The sequence below is a fragment of the Dermacentor albipictus genome, chromosome 9 (genome assembly GCF_038994185.2).
Source record: "Dermacentor albipictus isolate Rhodes 1998 colony chromosome 9, USDA_Dalb.pri_finalv2, whole genome shotgun sequence".
In the NCBI taxonomy this organism is placed as follows: domain Eukaryota; kingdom Metazoa; phylum Arthropoda; class Arachnida; order Ixodida; family Ixodidae; genus Dermacentor; species Dermacentor albipictus.
Window position 1 is genome coordinate 10,093,602 of NC_091829.1, and position 21,228 is coordinate 10,114,829.

The following is a 21,228-nucleotide window of genomic DNA, read 5'->3' on the forward strand; positions in this document are numbered from 1 at the left end:
TCCTTTAGAATACAGCGTAGTCAGTCTGTATGGCTATATAATTAAGTAGCCCCTAGAAGATGCCACCAAAATCCATGACGTCACAGCGACCAGGTCCGGGAACTTCAAGGGACGTCACCACCCATCTTTCGTTCTTGCGCTTCTTCTGGCTTACCAAGCGTCTTATTGTGGTAAGAGTGGTGTTTTTGGTGTAGTAGAGAGCCAATTTACTGATCCAGAAGAAATCATTTTTCTCTTTAGTGTCCCTTTAAGATACCCAAATCTTTTCTCAAGACGATCGTGGCAAACAAAGCGGTGATATTGCAGAATGCCAGCAAGTTCGGGCTCAAGCGGAAAGTGGCAAAAGAAAGACAGTATGAGAAGTTAGAAAAAGTTCTTGTCAAGTGGCTGTATCTAGCACGGAGCTCTGTGATCAATGTTGACGGCGCCATTCTAAAGAAAAGGCGGACCTTGTGGCATTGCGTCTGGGCATGGACTACTTTCAAGCATTGAACAGGTAGCTAGATGGCTTTAAAAAACGAAACTGGATTGTGTACAGCTGCTCCTGCAGAGAAAACACTTCCGTGGACGTTTCGACGGTGAACGAGTGGATGGAGTCGCTGCCAGAGATGATTGCTGCATACAAGCCTTGCGACATTTTGAACGCTGATGAGAGCGGTATCTTTTACCATATGCAGCCCAAGCAAACCCTTGCATTTAATTAAGGGTGACAGCTGTCATGGTGGCAAGCGTAGTAATGAGCGTGTGACGGCACTATTCTGTGCTAGCGAGGACAGTTCCGAGAGGCTGCCCATGCTTGTTGTTGGAAAGTTTGCAAAGCCACAGTGCTTTAATAACTTGAAGATGCTGCCATGCAGCTACAACTTCAACAAAAAGGCGTGGATGCCGTCTTCACTCTTCAGCAATTTTTTGCAGCAGCTGGATAACAAAATGGGTGCTAAGGCGAGTAGAATATTTCTTTTCGTGGACAACGCACCGTGCCATCCACCCAATATGCCCAGCCTGAGGAACATAAATAAAGCTTGTTTTTTTTTCCGCCCAACTGCACAAACCGGCTGCAGCCGCTGGACGCCGGCATCATTAAGTGCGTCAAGCAAGGGTACCAGAAGCGAGTCGGGGGTACCAGAAGGAAGGGTACCATGGAGTGCAGCGAGTCGAAACAAAATAGCACTGTGCTCGACGCCATGCATTTTATTGCCAGTTCATGGAACACAGTATCGCGAAGCACAATCGCTAACTCGTTCAAGCACTGTGGCTTTAAGCGAGAGACTGCCTGCTCTGCTGGGGACGCAACAACCTTGATGCCGCTCGAGGCTGATGCAGGCTTCGCCGATGACTATTTCAAGGGTTTAAACCTCACCACGACCTTTGCCAAGTACGTGGAGGTCGACGACAATGTTGCAATCTGCAGCGAGGTGTCGCTGGATGACGCCATCGAGGAGGCTTTGCCTAGTGCCGACACCACTGCGATGCCACAGATGCCGTGCCTGTGCCAACCACGTTTGCCAAGGTGCTACGGCACATAGACGGCATCCGGAACTTCATCTGTTCAAGCAACACCGCAGAGGACCTCTTTTTGGACATTCCTTAACTCGAGCGAAAGCTCTTGGTTCACGGATCAAACAAGGTCCAAAAGAAACTTAACCAACTTTTTTTAAAGTTCGCGCTGGCTGGCGAGAATCATGGCAGTGCGCAGTGGAGTGCCGTAAAGGTTCGTTTGAATAAAGCATGATTGGTACCTGTACTGCAGCATTAATTCTCATCGCATTTACTTTTTTGGTAATTTGGGTTTCCAAGCCCTACAGAGTATGTTAGTAGTTTACATTGAAGTTTCTCGTAAATCCATCGTGCGAAATAAGTAGTATTTTTATAAGCATAATTTATGTTCAGATTTTACAACACTTTTTCGTGGTCCCGAAAAAGTCGTATAATATGAGTTCCACTGTAGTTACGAACCAGTTTCAGTTTCGGTACCAGAAGGTGTATGCGTAACACACTGGCTCTGACAGCAAAGGATTGGGAAGCTCTCACAACCCTCCTGGACTTTCCTGACCGTGGCTGCTGGGTGCTGCTGCTGTCTTGCCAAATACTTAAAAAAAAAAATAAGACATGTGCCTGGCGGTGGGGATCTAACCTCGGCCCCCCAGCACAGGAGCCCTATGCTAATGGTTAGCCATTAGACCACAATCGCACATGCACACTTCTGTCGTGCCAATGCCAACTAGCTCTTTGAGGTGATCGCTGCCTGTATCATTATTGCCTAGCTTAAGAGCACATGCGGGCGTGCCAGTTTTCTTTACGCCAGCGATGCAAGAATGGGCACATTTATAGCACTTGATTAACCACTTCATGAAAGCATAACTTCACATAGATTCCAAGATGTGCGTTGGATCTGTAGCATTTTTTCTTTTCTCTCCGTTTCTTTTTATGCGAAGCATATTACGAGGGCTCAACCCAGCTCCTCAGGCGCGGCGGTGACCATGAAATCACGTGACACCGTGACGTCACGACAGAGGAGAAGTGGCTTTGGCTCAACTCTTGCAAGACGGGCTGGGTGGGAATCGAACCAGGGTCTCCGGAGTGTGGGACGGAGACGCTACCACTGAGCCACGAGTACAACGCTTCAAAGTGGTACAAAAGCGCCTCTAGTGAATGCGGTGTTGCCTTAGAAACGCGCTGTTTCTAAGGCGTGCGTCTCTTGCTCAGGCGCACATTTCGTTGCCGCGCCGAACGCTGCTTTGCTCGACGCTCACCGCGTCCAATGCGGGGCGCGTAGTCGCTGCCCTGTAGCCCATTGTCTTACACCCCTTGGCGGGTCGACGGGAACGCTGTCGCGTTCCACTCTTGAAGGCGAAGAAGTAATGCATGAGTTGTTTCTTCGTCTAGCCGAACCAAATATAGCCAAGCAACAGCAGTTCACCAGGCTAAACAGTGGTTCAACAACTAAAATAAAGGCTAGTATGCTTCGCATCCTGGGCTTAACCTTACCTAAGCCACAGCCATTTTTAATAAAAGTGACTTTTTTTTTATCAACATTGCTATTTGGCCTGTTTCGGAAACTTGTGTAATAACACACTTCAGTCACATGAGTCACTTTGGATTGCAATCGATTGGCTCCTTTGTGCAAGCTACAGAAAAGAGGCAATCACAACGGAGAAATTTGATTTCTGTTGGACTTGATTGCGATCAAACATACCTTGGGTGATTGGGTATTAATAAACTTGTTCAAAGTAAGTGGCTAGCATGTGACATCCTGCTCTGTCACATGAGGGTGGTGCAGGTGTCACAGCCTCTTTTTTGTATGCATTTTCTTTTTTGTAATCTTGCACCATTTCATTTTTCAAAACATTTGAAACTTCTGAACACAGCTTCTTTTTTGCAAAACTTAACGCAACAGCCTTAAATACCTTGAATCAGTCCAAATTCGTAAACATAAAAAAAAAGTTCAGGAGAGATGGGAAGTATGTAAAAATGTCAATAGAGCAATGGCAAGGGCGAAAAATTTTGTTTGGAGTACAGTGGGAATTCTATTTTAGCATATTGCAGAACATAGCATGAGCATTATTGCCCAATCACTGACTTTACTCGTAATTTTAGTGTCACTTCATTAACAAGATGTAATGAGTTACTTTTGTGCGTGTTGCTGTGTTACAGTTGCAGTTTTCTCTGTGCGGATCCTTGCTGAGGTCATTGGACCTTGATAAAACAATATGACAGTATCTGGAGTTATGCTTGGTAGTGAAAGATTCAACTTTTGTTGAGTAATTGCTAACAGCATCTGTATGATGCAGTGTGCACTGTAAATCATCGGCTTTCATCCTTGACTTTGCTGCACAGACATTTCTCTCACACCTGTCCTGGAAGGTTTTGTCATTTTGAGGAAGAATGAAAACTATGCAGCATGAAATGACTTGTGCTTACTAACTTAATAAAAAAAGTTTTGAACTGCAGATGTATCATGGCTCAAGTTACTGCATCCAGTATGAAGAGAAGCTAATGTATTGCACTATAGGTTTGATTCTTTTATTGGAAAGAATAAAAAAAAGTGACCCAAGTATGGAAATGACCTGACCTGCAGGCTTGCATTTGTGATTATCAAGACCTAATGAAATAATGCACAGCAAAGGTATAAATACTGAAAGCATTTGGCCTGCCCATCTTTAAACTTCTTTGCCGTTACTTGTCACAATCAAGCTCCGGCGCCAGTGCAGAGTCTCCACATCCAATTTCAGTGGTGTTAATCTTTAGGCTTGGATGTTGGTTGTCTGTGCGATACCCAGCAGGATTGGTTGTCAGCCACCTCCAGAAATCCTCACCTACAGAGGAATAAATGTTATGAACAGATCATTATGGGAGACTTAGTAGCACTCTTACTGGAAATAGGCAGGAACAGTAATAGAAAAAAGCAAATAAAAAGCCCAGCTTTGAAGTTGCTCAATCAACATTGTTTATGCTCTGTAACTGCTCTAGTACTGCACCACTGCACAATGTTAAACCTTGAGTTGTGGAAGTTGCACATACACATGCGCTCAATGCCATGTTGTGCTTTCCAGTGCAGTTCCTTTTCCGCAAGGCTACAGTCACCCCAGATTGCTGGTATATCGCCTAGACGGCGGTCGTGGATCTTGTAGGGAATCTGTGTGGGAATATAGTGCACAAAACCACAACTGTACAGTTCTGAACTGTTTGTACTCACACTGTTGGTGTCTCTTGGAAACTTTAGTCTTACCTTCTTTCCTGTAACCTTTTCAAAGGCATCAATGAGCTGTAGCACAGTGTACCCTTTGCCAGTGCCAAGGTTGTAAACCTATAAATGAAAGGTCACAGTAATCTGCAATGTCATGTCCATTTGTGATATTAATCAAAACAAGGTTTGTCTGACGATATCCTGCCCTAGACAATTTTTTTAATTTTTTCTGAAGATGTCTCCATAATTGTTGGCACCTTCAGACCTCCCACTATTCTTTCAGTCCTCTCCTATAATTGCCGTTAGTTGCTTCAGGATTCTACAGAAGTCATGACCCCCACACCCGAGTGCCATACCTTGTATCTGGTATTCTGCTCCAACCTCTCCAAGGCCGCAACATGTCCAGTAGCGAGGTCCATGACATGTATAAAATCTCGCACACCTGCATATCAACAATGGTTGGTAGAACATGCAATGTCTGAATGAAGCCCATCTTCTCACTGACTTGTTCCATCTTCAGTGTCGTAGTTGCCACCAAGGACAACTAGCTCTGTTCGCTTTCCAAGTGCTACCTCCCCAATGACTGGCATCAAGTTGGTGAAAGCTCTGATTGGGTCTTCGCCAATCTTTCCTGATGGGTGAGCACCAAGAGGGTTGAAGTAACGCAAAGCGATGATGTTCCATTGCTGCATAAAGATAGTTAGTTGTGTTAGATTAGATGTTGCTGCATTCAAATGAAAGCATGACTTTTTTATATATCTTTTCATTAATTGTAGTACAAGAATCCTCACACCTCTGTAACAACCTTTTTTCTCTCTAAAGGGAGAGAGGTTATAAGCAATATATGTGACTTGTGGCACAACCAGGAGAGCCAGGCAGATCATTTGAATATTGTACTCTGATTTGGTGCTCTCTTGTGTAAATTGAAATGTCTTTGCTGTTTACCAGCAATGGGATGCACAAAAAGTTGCACAAGTTGATTATTTATGCTTTCTGTACTGCATACAGTGAGCAATAAATTATTGCAGCTTTATGGCTGTGCAGGAATGGAAAATATATATTTAACCTTGATTTATTAACTTGCACAGCACAGGAACTCGGCTCACCTTCTCAGCTTTGCAGATGTCTTCAAGCATTTGTTCAATGGCATACTTTGTTCTGCCATACACATTTGTCACATTACCAATAGGGTGTGCCTCATCGATAGGCAGGTACTGTGGGTTGCCATATACCACGCAAGAACTGCTGAACACCATGCTGTAGACACCATGCTCCTTCATGACCTGAAAAAATAACGTGACAGTGCTTTCAATCAACTGCAAATGCTCGCAGTTGCCCTTTAACATCATTCCACAAGTTTTGAAGTTCTGAAGCATGAAGTGCGGGAGTATTGCACACTTCATTGAACTAACAAAAATGCTTCTATGTACTTGAAGAAATGAGCTTATAAGGGCTTGTGCCGAGCTCGGTGATGCCACGTATACAAGTACAGCTCTGCAAGGACCATGCTACTCTTCACCCAATTGATTGAATTTGCTATTGGTGTATGGATTTCCCTATGGGTGTTTTGCAGTCTTCCATGTGTTTGCAGCTACAGGTGTAAAGAGGTAGTGCCCATGCTTCCTGATACACTGGCTGGATCGTCAGTAATGGTTGTAAAGTGCCAGCAAGGTAGAACGCAATAGCATCCTGTGTGTGCGTTACAAAGATAACAGCAAAGCTTATGCAAAGAATGGCAGCAACTACTCGTAAAGCAGGAAATTTGTCTCCCTTGCGACTATGAATTGTCTGTGCCAATTCCTGTGCTAACAAGATAGACCTCTTCATGCGCCACGCAGCTGTGAGGCAGGAAGCTGGGTCCTTGTATTGGCAAGTTCTTCAAGAGAACTAATAATTTAAGTCCTTTCATTTGCAGTTTTATGTAAACAGCATTATTATTATTATTATTGTCACAGTAGTAATTATATAGACACTTGAGGTGCTGTTGTCACCAGCACTGTGGTGCCCACACTGATGTAGTGGAACAGACAATGAACTTCAAGCTACAAACGCCGATGGTTTTTCTTCAGTCTCCTCTTGGGTGCCATTGAGATGCAACATCTGTAACACTACTGCCAGCGTTCCTCACCGGACAGGCGTTTTCACATGCCTGGTACCTGCCAGGGCCCTGTTCTTGCTGTGCAGCAGCAGCTGTCTCGCTTGCTGCACGACTTGAACTTTACACCCGCTGCAGATTACGTGCACGATAGCCTGGCACGCAGGCAACTTATGTACTCAGCTGCACCATGCGCAGCCACAGCCTGGCTGCAGGAGACGCACATTCACATGCATTCACACGTCCCTCACTTTGCATGCACATGACCACATGAGTTCCAACATTAGGCACATGGGAATACGGCATTCATCAAGCCACCATCCTCCTCAGCCCACCTTCGCACCCACGGCATATTGTACGTGTAGCGAGATCTTGTCCCACTTGGACTTAATACGGAACGTCACGGCGAAGGCGCAAAATTCTCCTGCAATGTCCATATAATTGCTCTCAAAGTTAAATTTGCATTGCCTGACACTGCATAAAACTTTGTTTCATGTCGTTGTGTGGGCATGTGCTAAATTACAGCAGGGACAAAATAACGAGTTCCAATAACACTTTATGCTGCAGTCTGACAGGGTTGAGTGTAGCAGGAATATTCCCTAGGGCACGTCAAATGATACATCTGCGCTTTCTGCAGCAGGTTGGCGTCGATGGCGTGCAGTCAGTTTCTGTGCTTTGCTTTGTACTAGTGATATGTGCCACAGTATGTGCTAAGTTGCTGTACCATCTACACATGCACACAGGCTCTTACCTCAAGCAGGTTAATGGTGCTAACAATGTTGTTCTTGTAGTAAAAGAGTGGCTTCTGCATGGACTCGCCCACAGCCTTCATGGCAGCAAAATGGATGACGAAGTCAATCTTGTGCTGTGGAAATTAAGTGTGAATCAAACCACGGGGTGTTGCTTCCGACGGCGTTCTGAGAAGAGCTGTGAACTCAGAAAATTTATGCTGAAGACAATGATATCCATGTGCACAATACACTTTTTATGTCTTGGACATCAAAATGCATCACAAAAGTAAATAACGCACGTTTATAGGTATAAGTGGAGGCTCCTTGTTCACTACATGCACTTGTGCATTAACAAGAGCAGCCCAAGGTCTTCACTGCACATAAGTTAGCTTGGGCATAAGTTATACAGGTGTTCATCAAACTGATAGTACCACTCTATTGCTGTGTTTTTGAAGTTTTGAAGCTCTGTAGTACAGTGGTTAAACAAACTCTCAGTACATTTTTATTTCTTCAATATATTTTCGAACACCCTGTTCTGAAATAAATTCAATAGTATTGCTACAAGGCACTGTCATCGATAAAGAGAGAGAAGGCGACAACGCTCGGTGATGTTCGCGTGGTTCAGTCGCCATCCTGAGTGACATTTGAAGCGTTTTTCTGTATATAACCTGTAAATATATTATACGTCTCTTCCTCCCTCAACAATATTTTTGGGCTCTTTCGTTGCATATACACTTGTTTGATCCAGTAAAGGCAGTCTGTATATTTGGGTCATTATTAACCATTTTGCTCAGTAGCAAAATGGTTAAGAGAGTGGGGATGCATCTGTCCAGTTTGATTCACCCTCCCTCCCCATCCACTCTGTCGCCTCGAGCCAATGCTATAGTTATGATATCCTCTCAGCTAGCTTTACTGTTCACGAACTCAACACTGACCTATACACTAGCGCTGATCTTCCAACACAGGCTCGGTGCAAATTCACAATATTTTGTAATTTTTATACTTGTGAAGTGTCACATTTAGTCACAAAACAATATCATTCTTCCTCATGTTGATTTCTTTTGTTTCACAGTATGTGTCTAGTGCATGCTTCCACAATTGCATTGCAATGGAAGGGCGTTCAACATGAAAGATGCGCGCTTTGAAACGACGATGGGGAACAAACATATACCTAGGAAGGTGTCGAATGCATCAAGAATGGCTGCTTTCATTGACATCTCTTTTGATAAAAACACTGTGATCAGGTTAGTTTACCAAACACTCCATCATCACTTTTGTGCATGTGCAACATATACTATTTAGGAGGTATTGATACAACTGTGAAGCCACTTTTGGGTTTGGTACTTCATACCTTATCGAATATCTTTGCCAAGGACGCTTTCTCGAGCAGGTCGCACTGGTAAAACGTCATTGTTCTTCCTGTCAGCTGTTGTGCCCGCTCCAGGCTGGCTGCTTGTCCATTTTCGCCTGCATTTACGACATGTCTAAATGATAGTGCAGCAGGGAAGTTATGGAAGCACCAGCAAATTACGTAAAAAGTAGACTTCATCGTTATAGTGCTGTTGGGCTGGTGCACATGTTACGTTCTTCCAATCCTTTTCCAGTCTTTTGCCGCACTTTCCCATAATATGTTACACGCCATTACAGGAGGAGCTGACAGACTGGCCAGTCAGTCAGCAGAATTGGTTGACTATAAATAACAATATTATTATTATCATCATTATTATTATCATCATTATTATTTGCATACATCAGAACAGAATAACCGTGGGTGGTGTACAAGGCTGTGTAGAAAGGTGAAAATCTGTACGCAGGTGCGTGCAGGTCTTCACTCCATTCACAGTAGACTATAATAGCTAAAAGAAAAGTTAAAGAAAAAAGGGGGGTGGATGGGGGTGCATATTCGAATACACTCGTACGACACATGTAAATCATGAGGGACCACGCACCTCTCAGGGGTGAGTCCACATATTAGGATGGATGGGAGGTGTCCAAGTTACTGAAGCGGTAGGTGCCGAGCAAAGAGGTGGCGTTGCAAAGGTGCAGTGCAGCACAACCATCTCCAGACGTTCCTGAGGCAGGGGTGAACGTAAGCTAAGAGGGGCAATTAGGAGATTGTCAATCCCTGCCAGAATAGGTGACGATGCTCACCTATTCTCGTAAACAAACCACCGAAAAAAGAACGAACAAAGAAAACGTGACATGAATAAGACAAACAGAGGGTCCAGGAAGAAAAATGTAAGATCGGACGATTGGAACGAAGAAAAAAGAATCCGAGTATGCTTAAGCAGTTGTGAGTTGTGAATTAATGTCCAGTTGAACGCTGCTGAGCAGTCTTTCGCGTTATGAACTCACGGGCAGGTGAGCGCATTGAGACGCTTGGCCGGCACTTCCTTGACAGCACAAGGCTGGTGCACTTCGACTGGCGCGTATTGATTTGGTCTCACGGAGACGCAGTTAGAACGCATACGAGAGCTTGCGCGGACAAGGAACGCTTGGATAACACAGGCTTCCAGAGCAGACTTAGACCACACCATGTGGGGGTTCCCTAAGCACCCCCTTCCCCCTTTCTTCAAGCAATTAATATCCAGTGAGGAGCAGTGGGAGGCTGCCTTGCGCAGCTCGAGGCCTGAGCGTCAGGAGGCCATCCTGGAATGGGCTGAGAGGGCAGAGGAGGCCTACTTCAAGTAGTTCCTCACCCTCTATCCGTTGCCCCCTTCCCTTTAATGAAGGATAAAGTATTTCATCATCATCATCAGGCTTCCGAGAGCGAGGGTGACATGGCGTCGCGGCGGTGCCCTCCTCTCACGCGACACCTAGCCGCGGCAGCAGGTGTGCCCTTTCGTCTGCTTTGCTCCGTCAGGCGCGCTCGTGACGTGGCGTCGCAGCCAGTGGGAATTTAGGCGCCGCTTTAACGCGACAACGTTAAGAGCCCCGCGTCGCAGAAATCCCGGTGTCGGCGTCAGTTCTCCGTGAGTGAAAATTTCTGTATAAATTTAGGTATATGTATATACAACGCCTCGATTATGACATGCGGTATGTGCGGGTTATATTGCCACTCCATTCTATCACTAACGTTGGTCATACCTTGTAAAACACCGACAGCGCATGGATTTTATGTTAAATCTTCTCAGACTTACTTATTCGAAACAACAGAAACCTGAAAATTTTTTTTCCTTAGCACGGCTGTGCAGTAACTCCGGGATTGGCCCACATGCGAGGCTGAGTTAACCAGAAGGCTCGTCTTCGTGCATAACGTTCGCCGCCAGCGTTTCCCTGTAGACATTATGGTTTCATCAGCTGCAGTTGCCGGCAAGCGTGAGAAGCCGTCAAGGATATTTGGATTCTATCGCGATCCACTCATAAAGGTGAAGGTTAAGCGTTCTCGTTTCTTTTTTTTTTTTTTTTGCTTGTCCAGACGACAGACGCCGGCAAGCGTGAGAAGCCGTCAAGGATATTTGGATTCTATCGCGATCCACTCATAAAGGTGAAGGTTAAGCGTTCTCCTTTCTTTTTTTCTTTTTTTCTTTTTTTTTTTGCTTGTCCAGACGACAGACGCCGGCTTTTCGCTCAATGGGCCATTTAATGCTTTCGCATCAATAATGGAAGAATGTCGTGCAATTATGCAACAACGACTGCTACAATTTCCTGGGATATATTCGTCCAGTTCCTGAACGCTTTGTAGTATGATTATATTACGCGAGAGCACAGATATCCCAGAATAGGCGCCGTGGACCAACACGGCACCGTGTGTTCCAACTTCCCACCCTGGCCTACTCTGGGAGAAGAGACGCAGCATCCTTCTGTACGACTTTCTTGATGTCTGCAAGCTGTTAGTAAAATCGGAAACTTTGCATCGAGATTATGAACTCGCGCAATCTTTTGTTTGTACCCTTTGGGGCTTATCTTGTCCCACAGCGAGAATCGTCATCAGCCTTGCTTGCGTTCCCTTTCTTGAAAATTCTGCCCTCGGTACTTGTCAATAATTCAAGGTCACGTTCTGTGCGTTATAAGCGTGACCGATACTGGGCGCGCAGCGTTAAAGGAAAGGTGCGCAAGATGACGATTATTGTTGTTGGACAAGATAAGCTCCCCACAGGTTACAAACTAAGATTCCTATGCCATCTTCGACTGATCGTTTCTGAGCGCTCTGGAGCGCTCTCGCGAGCGGCGTTGTCTTCGGCTGGTTGAAAGAGGGTGTGCGCCACGCATTCGGCTGGTTCTTCTCGATTGCTATGCTCCATCTTCGAGCGTTCTGAGGCGCTCCGACAGCGCCGCGGGCCCTGTCGTCGGAGCAGTCTTCGAGATTGAAACGTCATCACAGCGCCGCGCCGCTGCTGTAGGCGACGGCCCACCGTAACCTAGGACACCTAGGCCACTGCATGCTGGCGTCCGCCGGTTAATAGACGAAACATCGGACGTTGGCAGTAATCACGTGGTTTCGCATCTGCCATTTCCTCCTCCGAGAGCGAGTCGCACGTTCCGCTTGCGCGATTGTCCTCTACCTCTGAGCTCGGGGAACGCCGGATCTGCCCGACACTGCTTCGGGGGGATGGAGGCTACCAGTCGAAGATACCATTAGAGTGCGTTCTTAGCCCAGGAAGGCGAAGACGCATTTCGATGCGAGGAAAGTCCCAAGAAATAGCGGAACCGAACAAAATCTATATTTACAATGCTGCTTTTGATTACCCTAACCTTCTTGACAAGCCAAACTTATCAAGCATTCGCAGCAGGTTCAGCAGGGCGTCGCGAAGCAGTTTGCGCCGAATTAAGCTCACGATTGTTTTGGTCAAGTTCGGCAAGACAGCGACAGCACTATGCCGTACTCCAGCTTGGATTTTCTGCAGAGGCGTCGATGGGTCAGTATCGGGACTGAACCGGTCGTTTCAGCGGGAGAATGCGTCCTAACGGACAAATGACTAGCCATTTGCAACAGTCATTCCTGCTCGCATGCGAATATATCCATCCAGGCAGATATCTGCCGAATGCCCACCTTTGAATATTTTCTGCCTCCATGCTGTGACGTGACAATGCCCTTTCTCTCTCTCTCTCTCTCTCTCTCTCTCTCTCTTGTGCCGTTTTTGTTATTTCAGAGCCAGCGCTTAAGCATAGCGATGTGCTCTCGCAAGTCTGCTGGTGCTGTGACGCGTCTGGACGAAAGGACCAACGAAGCTGACAGCCGGCTGAACACGGTGACGACAGCTGAGCACGTGGCAGTTTTTCAGCTGGAATAGCATCAAAAAGAGCCCCTTTCTCCCGATAAATCTACCGCTGCTTCCTGCTGCCCCTCCGCGTTTCGGTGAAGAATTCAAGTGGGAATAAGCATCGACACCGCTCTTTCCATTCCGACAAGTGTTAGCAAGAAGCCCGGGCAAATGCTTTTGAAATTCTGAAAGACAAAAGGTACGGCGTTTCTTTTTTTTTTCTTTATGCATGCTCTTTTAGAGACTTTTGTTAACGAACGCGACACACCATTGGGATTCCGCATTAAGAGTGAAAGCATATGACCTAGGAAAAGGTTCACACACGTTTCCAGACAATGACGGAGACTTGTTTCCCTCCCCCTTTTTTTGGCACGTAACTTCATGTGCCGGGTACGTGATACACAAATTAAGTGGGATCCGAAAGCTGCACCAAAATTCTATAAACGCTCGTTCATTTACTTGCAGTTCGTCACCTATATTTCTAATGATATCCTTTTCTGCTTTTGTTGCGATGGGAAATTATAACCGTCGACACTCCAGGCGAATTGGCGACGTGATGTTTTCTGTGTGAGTGTGACATTTTTTAGACATGCAGAAGTCATTAAAATATATTTCACAGCGCCTGCCTTTTACCTTAAATCTTATAAGACCATTAAAAAATGACCACCTCTTCCCCTACCGGAAGGAAAATGGGGGGTAAGCGAAGCTTGTCCGGCGTGCACCTGACCTTCGTCACGGTTACGTAACCTACAGGTAACGGTGCCAGATTGCTTCGGCCTCCCGCTCCCTCCGCTCGGGATCTTCTTCTCGTTGCTGTTGGATTGCCTGGACTCGGGCGGCTCTAACGTCTGGATCGGCGCGCCGACGGCAATCCCTTTCACGGGCGAGTTCTCACCGCCGCTCGTCGAACGCTGCCCGTTTCTCGGGGGAACGGACAACGTGTGGCCGTCCCATCCGTTTTCCGAGACTGAACTGAATTGAAACGGTCGAAGTCGGCACAGCGCGCGCGACACCCTTTCCTGCCCTTATCCTCGTCGGCCGAAGCGAGATGACTCTGATTGGTTGTGCGCGTGGCCTGAGCGCGCGCCTATGCAGCTGGAATTCTTGCTAATGACTCACGCGCCGGCGCAACTGTCAACTCATCAAACCACCCTTTCCCGCAGCTGCTCTGCTGTGGGAGCAACTGGGTTCTTTTTTTTCTTTTTTTTGCGTGACCACGACAATGCCGATTGTGATCCAATACAAGCTTCGCTTGAAAAATGCTAAATGATATTAGGGCTCACAATCGTAAAGTGACATAACTTCACTGGTGCCGCTCTTTACGGGCAGCGCAGTGGCGCCTCTGCTATGCCATTACAAAGCTTTTGACGGAGGCATAAATTTTGGCTCACCCAATTATGTAGCATATCCGCGTATGGTTGGAACACAGTCCGAGAAGTTCAACAGCAACGCTAAACCTTGCTATCGCTTGCTTCGTCCTTGAAGGCGAAACTGACTTTTTTTTCTGCTCTCTTGTCTAAAGAACTGGCGTTCTCCTGTTGAGCACCAGGTCACGGGTTCGGTACTCAGCCGCATTAAAATGCCGTATTAAAATGGAGGCGAAATGCGAGAATGCTTGTGTACAGGCGGACAAAATTAATCCGGAACCCTCTACTACGTCACGACGAGAAATCCCGTCAATCTATGAATAATCTATCTGTATATAGACTATTGACAGATATTACCTTTGGTCGACCTTTGTGGTCCATGGGTCATAACAGGGTCGTAAGTCATCGGCTTGTACGCATGACGTTCTATAGACCGTAATGACCCAATTTGTACGTATCTATCATATTTACCCTCTACAGTGTTGCAAGGACGCTCATCTTAATTTAAATGGCTAGATGAAATGCAGTGACCCTAAGGAACAGTGGCCAGACAATACTTATAGGAAGATCATAGCACCGTGAAAATAGGTAACATGGATTGTTAACATACAGCGAATTGAAGTAAACGTATACGAAAAACAGCCAGCACATATAGCTATCATACAGCAGTCTTTATAGAAGATAACAGTTGTTTGTCCGGGATAATTTGCATGGATTCCCACTCTTTAGACCCTGTAAAAATTCGCCTTTCGCTGTTTCCGATGTGTCCCATAACTTAAGTATGCAAGTGTCCTCACGACAGCGTGGTAGGATATGCGCGCTATGCGAAAATGCTAACCTACTGCACAGTTCAGGCATGCGGACTCGAACTCAAAAATTTCACATTTTCGCGTCCTGTAAGCTTTTGACGCCTATATGGTATATGTACCTGGGACAGCGTTTGCGAAGTTGTCGATTCCAATGACCCTGTAGCCGGCTCGCAGTAGCTCGATGACCGTGTGGCTGCCGATGAAGCCAGCTGCGCCCGTCACGAACACTGTCTTGCCGCTCATCTTGTTCACACCTGCGAACCAAGACCCCGCGGCTCTGGAGTTTGGGGGCAGGAACTTGTAGTTTATCTCTCTCTCTCTCTCTCTCTTTTCTTCTGTTGCAAACACTTTTTTTTTTTTGCCTTCATGAGGACAGAGATGCGTCGCTTCGATTCGTCGTCGCGGTCTGCGCTAGGTCTCCGCGATGCGCTAGTTTCAGCCAATGAGCGTTTGCCTACGCAGCGTCTCGGAAAGTTCTGGGCAGTCCGGGACGACAAGTCGAAGAAACACTCTACGGCACGCTGGGAACGTGTCCTGTCGTGCATTTGACACTGTTTTGTGGCTTTTGCAATAGCATATTTGATTACCTATGTGAATTTTCTAGAATTCCGTTGGCATCCGCGCGAAATCAGCACAAATATGAAAAGAAAATCCGTACGGCTTTCTCGGAAAGGAAGCTTCGAAGTTTTTCTCCTGGTCCTGGGATCGAAACCGCTGGCATCGCCGCCTTTCCTGCCTAGTCGGTCTATACCAAGTGAGTAAATAAGGAGGCTAGCTGATGGCAAGGCGAGGGCAAATCGACAATTCGGAGAGCAGCAACCGTCGGCAACAAACGAAACCTCTGCGGGCTTCTTTTGTAGAATTGTGCTCCTATCATGTGGCTGCCTCGACTCTCCCTTATATACGAAGACGCTTCGCGATAGAATTCCACCGATAGGACGGTTCTAGTCCCCCTACCCATTAGAGTTACTGAAATATTCTCCCCTTTGAGCAAAGATCATATAAAGGTTCCCCTTTGAGCAGAGAGCATATAAAGGTACTGTACCTACCATAAGCGATTCGTTATTGTGCTCATAAAAATACCATATCTTCGCGCAGGGAATCTCGACACAATGTAAATAAAAGTAACAAAAGTCGATTTGTTGCTGCTAGTTCACTGCAGCGATGGATACGTCTAAAGCTAATGCGAACGTCCTAGCTACGTCTTGACGGTGGCACTTATGAAATAGTATATACAGTTATGCATGTGGATTCACTGGAGAGCTCGTAATGTTGAGCTGAAATCTTCAAGCTCAACTGGAAATGAACCACACTATATGGTCAATAATTTCGGTTGCTGGGAGTTCCAGCCTGGAGCGTAGTTGCACGTGTTCAAGCTGCTTGTTTGACCATTTAAGAACGCTTCATATCGAACTCGCGTTTGTGAGTAGTACCATATCAGGATAATATAATTAAAAAGGAACACTAAATCAATTTGGACTGATAAGGTGTCCTTTCAAAACCTCCTTTTCGTTAATTTCATGGTAAGCGATTGAATATTCTGTGTATTGAATTTCGCTCCGAAATCTGAACGCCGGTACGTCAGTTTGACTAGAATAGCAGCTTGGGCTTGTTGGTTTTCCATCCTGCTAGTAACAGCGCAAAATGTAGACAAGGGACGAGACAAGAAGACACCACAAGCGCTGTTGGTGTCTTCTTGTCTCGTCCCTTGTCTACATTTTGCGCTGTTACTAGCAGGGTCAGTTTGACGTCACGGATTTCAAAGTATCTTCGCGTGCTTCGGTTTGTTGTGGCTGATTGGTTCTAGTACTGGCTAGGCTATAAGTTCAGCATTTGGCTACTGTGTAGTCGGAATACAGCGTAGTCCGTCGATCTTTGTTGATAAGAGATTCACGAGGCCGGAGCAGCAGACGCGCTCGCAATCTATGGCGTCACACAGAGCTGGTGTGGGAACTTCCAAGACAGCGTCGCCACGCGTCTTTCGTTTTGTCTTTTTCTGGCTTACACTGGGCGTTTCTTGGGGGCGTAGACCTTGACCAATTTTTAAAGATCACTTGTGGCAGATAGCACAACTCTAATCATTGAACTGGATTGCTCGAGGAGACGGATATTATTTGCAGGAGAAATCGAAATGCATAATTGACTTATTAACATAAATTAACTAATCAAGATTTTAACTAATTACCTTACGGCACATATTGCAATTTACAAATTGCAGCCGGGGAGCTCTCAAGGCGGATCCACTTAGAACGAATTCTAGGGTTGATACCGGTTTCAAGAAATGAATTCCCGAACTTTGCGACAAAATATGTTGGCGGTCCAATTACTATCGTGTTTTGTGCATAAAACAGCATTTTTACTGCAGTTTTGAGACGCATATCACGAAAATGGTGGCACCTACAGAAATATTTTCTGATGGGTATGCCTTGCAGTCTCACCGGCTATAACTTGTAAATTGCGATGTGTGCCGTAATTAGTTAAAAAGTAAATGCCTTCCCAGAAACACCCCGTATATAGTAAGACTCCTCTTCTCATACGGTAAGAGTGGCTTTTTTCGACAATGTAGAAGGGTAATTAATTGTTCACTTGTACAGCTCCAACTTGTTTTACTCTTTTGTGTCCTTTAAAGGGACACTAAAGCGAAACAATAAATCAGTTTAGACTAATGAAGCATTGTTTCAAAACCCTGCAGGCAGTCATTTCAAAAAGATAGTTTGATTATTACATGAGAAAACGAAGGTCCAAGTATCAGTATTTGAATTTCGCGCCGAAACCCAACCGCTTCTACGTCAGCGTGACGTCAGGGATTCCAAAATATGTTTTCGTATTTGGGCAGCGTTTGCTGAGTAAAGGTTCCCGAAACTTGCATGTTTAATATTTGGTTCCTTTAGAACACAATGTAGTCAATCTGTACCGCTATATATAATTAGCAGGCCCTAGAAGATGCCATAAAAATCGATGACGTCGCAGCCACCAGGTGCGGGAACTTCAGTAGGCGTCGCCACCCGTATTTCGTTCTTGCGCTTTTTCTGGCTTACCAAACGTGTTATCGTTGTAAATGTGGTGTTTTTGGTGTTGTAGAAAGGTAATTTCCTGATGCAGAAGGAATCATTTTTCCCTTTAGTGTCCCTTTAAATAGTGGAATGGGCTTCACCACGCTACGCGCCTCGGGGATATTGCTTTGTGGCCTTCGCTCCGAAGTGTTCGCGACTGGGGATTTTAATAACGCGCTTGGCGCAGAAATAATATTACGAATTTTCAGTTCTCTCCAAGTGCAGCTATTTTACGTCATAATTCCCTCCATTTCCATACTTCTCTTTCCGCCTACTGGAATCCACTCCATTTTTGTCCACCTGTTGAACGCTCTATGCTGCGCACGTCTTGAATTTATGCAAACAAGCGCAGTGATGGAAACACGTAGTCGTTATAAATGCACAACTCCGTAGTTCCAGAAGAGCTCGCTGTAGGCTGGGTGCAATCACCCTCGACATACGCGTTCGTTTATTCTTTTTGGAGAGAAACCCGTGCAATCCGTGCCTCTTTGCTCTGGTCGCGCGCTGCACTTGCAAATGGGCGCCTGACTGGCATGAGAACGAGTCTTGCCTCTTGCTCAGAGACTCCTAATCGGCCTGCTTGAAGTGCACATGGAATTTAGAAGACGGATGACCGATAAGAACTCACTAGGAAGAGAATAGATTGGTAGCTTTCTAATGCAAGAAAGAATAAAAACGAAACGCTATGCGTGCTTACCGCTCGACGCAGTAACAAATAAAGGTTTCCGGGCATCGTTTCAAGTACAGTTAATCTTATTACCTATTGTCGAGGCAGCCTTCAGCCTAATCTACCGGCCAGATAAGTGATTGGTTAACGATCTTGTTCACACCCAAAGAACACTTAGCAATTCGAGAGAGAGAGACGTGATTGACCAGCGCGTTGGTACCAGCAGTGGCGTAACCAGGATTTTTTTTTTTTTCGGAAGAGGGACGTGCCCGGTGTGCCCTCCCCCTCTCTGGCTACGCCGCTACGTACCAGTAATCGTAAACTGCTCTGAAGTAACAGTGAAGTCGTATAGCTTTGCGAAGTCTGCAAGTGGTGACCTGTAACGTCTGGAATGCTGCACGGATTTAGTGTGCAAAAGTTGGTGTGGATCTGAGCAGCGCTGCTCCGAACAAGCCTTATGCAGCTGACATTGCATTGACGGGAGACTGTTTTGCGTTAAATGTGTAATACGTGAGGCAACACCAGGCGCATATAGATTTGTGTTAAAGTTCGATGGTGTGAACGTGGGCGTAACCATGGAGAAGAGGGGTCAGCGCGCTGTGGCTCAGCCATTCCTTGTATCTTGCACCTGAATTGTGTTTATCCCTGCCTATATTTACATATGCATTTCTGCATTTCATCACACCGTGATTCCCACCTTAGCAGTCATATTTGCAGTCCTACACAAAGTGTTCAGACTGCACTGGCAGGTGATAGTACTGGTTGAGAACGTGTTCAAGCTTCGTAGTTCTGGCGCCGCGATCAAGCATAGTGCATCTCAGTGAAACCGTATATCGCCTTTCGGTAGGTGTATCGACGGCTATGTGCATTCACTTGGCTTTAAGGTAGCTTGTAATCCACGCGCCACTTGCCGCACTATGAGGGACGTAACGGACTTGCAAACCTAATGCGAGTGAGTCAGTTACCACGAAGAGTGCGGCACATTACGAATTATGGGCGCAATGCCATGCCTCGATCGGAGATACAAAAAAATATGTGTACAAGTCGAGGTCAACTTCGAAGAAAGGGACCCACCGTTGGCAATGCTGCTGATGACTGGGACGTTTTACCCGCCGTGCTTGATCTCACTCGGAGCGAGATAGATGTACCGTTCGTAGCAAAGTTACGGCTGGAGATGCACGTGCCTGGATTATCCAGCAATGTTGGTTCTGCTGCAGTCTGACTGCCACGACAGCGTCGATCCAATCCAGGCGGTGTGGCGAGCACGCGCAAGTTTCTGTGACTCCACCGACGAGCACTGCGTTCGCGAGAGGCGTGCCGAAGCGACCCAAGTCAACTTCCTCTTTCTCTCTCCGACTCGCAACTGGCCGCGTTGGCTTCTGGCGTCTCGCTTCGCCACGAGGGGCGAGAGGGCAACCGGAGGCAAGGGAGATGCCATGACGTCGCCTTGTCTGGTCTAGCCACTTTTATTTCGCTTTATTTCTTGCTTTTCCTCTTCATCCGGATTTGATAGTTGCTCGCTCTTGCGTGGTGGTGCTGCGTCGCCAGCAAGGCTGGGTGGTTGGTGCAAGGAGGTCCAGCTGCGTTTCGCGCTTGCGGCTGTACTTCTTGCATATTTATTTCTCTCGTTTGCTATGGCCATTTGCGAAAAAAGAGAGCGCGGCAGGCCCTGCCGAGGTGCGCGTTGACTGAGTGTTACTTTCTCTGTGAAACTCGCTTTCTCTTTTCTTTTGAGGGCGGAGAAGAAAGCCAGCTGAACAAAGGCGCCTGCTCTGCTCTTTGGATAGTTTCCCTAGGCTGACGTTGTACAGTTTCACTGTCTGCAGATTTAATAAAGCTTTTTTTTTCTTTTTTCCGGTGAAAATTAACTGCCAAAAATGTTTTCGTAAAACGAAGCTATGTTTAATGTAAATCATGTAGCGCAAAGAACTGCAATGATTCTTGAAGGCAGAAAGCAAGCCGAGTTCTCTGCTTGACGTGGATGATATATCCACAACGTAACAAACAAACACGGATCGAACGCATCTACAATGCCTGCCCTGCATATATAGTTTAGGAAAGGTTTGTAGCGACCTAGTTGGGTCGACCTAGCTTAGGCTGAGCGCTAAATTTACAGAAAGCTTGAGCTGATAGTGCCGGCAGGGCCGTCTCCTATGTCTGTGTTCATCCCCATCAGATCGTTATCTTTAAGTTTAGCGCACAATCGTATGATATGTATAGAACGTTTCTTGTCCGCTTATTGCGCTGACAACATGTCGTATGCAAAGGCGAGAAGCAAGCACTTCCGCGTCATATGGCTTTAGCTGTCCTTCATTGTCCTTCTTTGCATTCCTTTTTCTTCCCTTTAAACTAACTTACCAATGCTGGCACTAGACTTCTAAGGCCACTTTTTTCTGCCATGGAGCGAGATGAAGGACTTGGCTGTTCACGGAACTCTAAACTCAAAATAAGAGAAAATAGAGATAAAAATTCTACCGGACTAAACATCAGCGCTGCGGTTTTCCATGCCGTGAGCATACGATATACTCACCTGTCTCGTTGAAGTCAAGTCACATCGCTCTGTCCCGCTTATCTCTGGTTTTGAAATTCGTCATTTGTCGTTCCAAGAGGCAAGG

At 46.1% G+C, this 21,228-nt stretch overlaps 2 protein-coding genes across 2 annotated transcripts in view; one reads left to right on the plus strand and one right to left on the minus strand.

Annotated features, from left to right (window-relative positions):
- The window catches only part of Rpn1 (regulatory particle non-ATPase 1), a 64,764-nt gene extending 60,814 nt beyond the window's left edge, over positions 1-3,950 (plus strand). Inside the window, exon 21 of the mRNA XM_070525358.1 lies at positions 3,838-3,950. Within this exon, the coding sequence (XP_070381459.1) occupies positions 3,838-3,905 (68 nt within the window). The 3' untranslated portion in view covers positions 3,906-3,950. The remainder of the gene's footprint in view (positions 1-3,837) is intronic.
- Positions 3,951-4,007: 57 nt separating this feature from the next.
- On the minus strand, positions 4,008-19,987 carry LOC139049669 (UDP-glucose 4-epimerase-like). Its single transcript, XM_070525359.1, has 10 exons — positions 19,688-19,987; positions 15,013-15,147; positions 8,865-8,980; positions 7,534-7,647; positions 5,794-5,970; positions 5,193-5,373; positions 5,044-5,129; positions 4,730-4,807; positions 4,522-4,636; positions 4,008-4,316 (listed from the first exon to the last, which is right to left on the minus strand). The coding sequence occupies exons 2-10, from the start codon at positions 15,134-15,136 to the stop codon at positions 4,177-4,179; spliced, it is 1,131 nt and encodes a 376-aa protein (XP_070381460.1). The 5' UTR covers positions 15,137-15,147; positions 19,688-19,987; the 3' UTR covers positions 4,008-4,176.
- Positions 19,988-21,228: the final 1,241 nt, after the last annotated feature.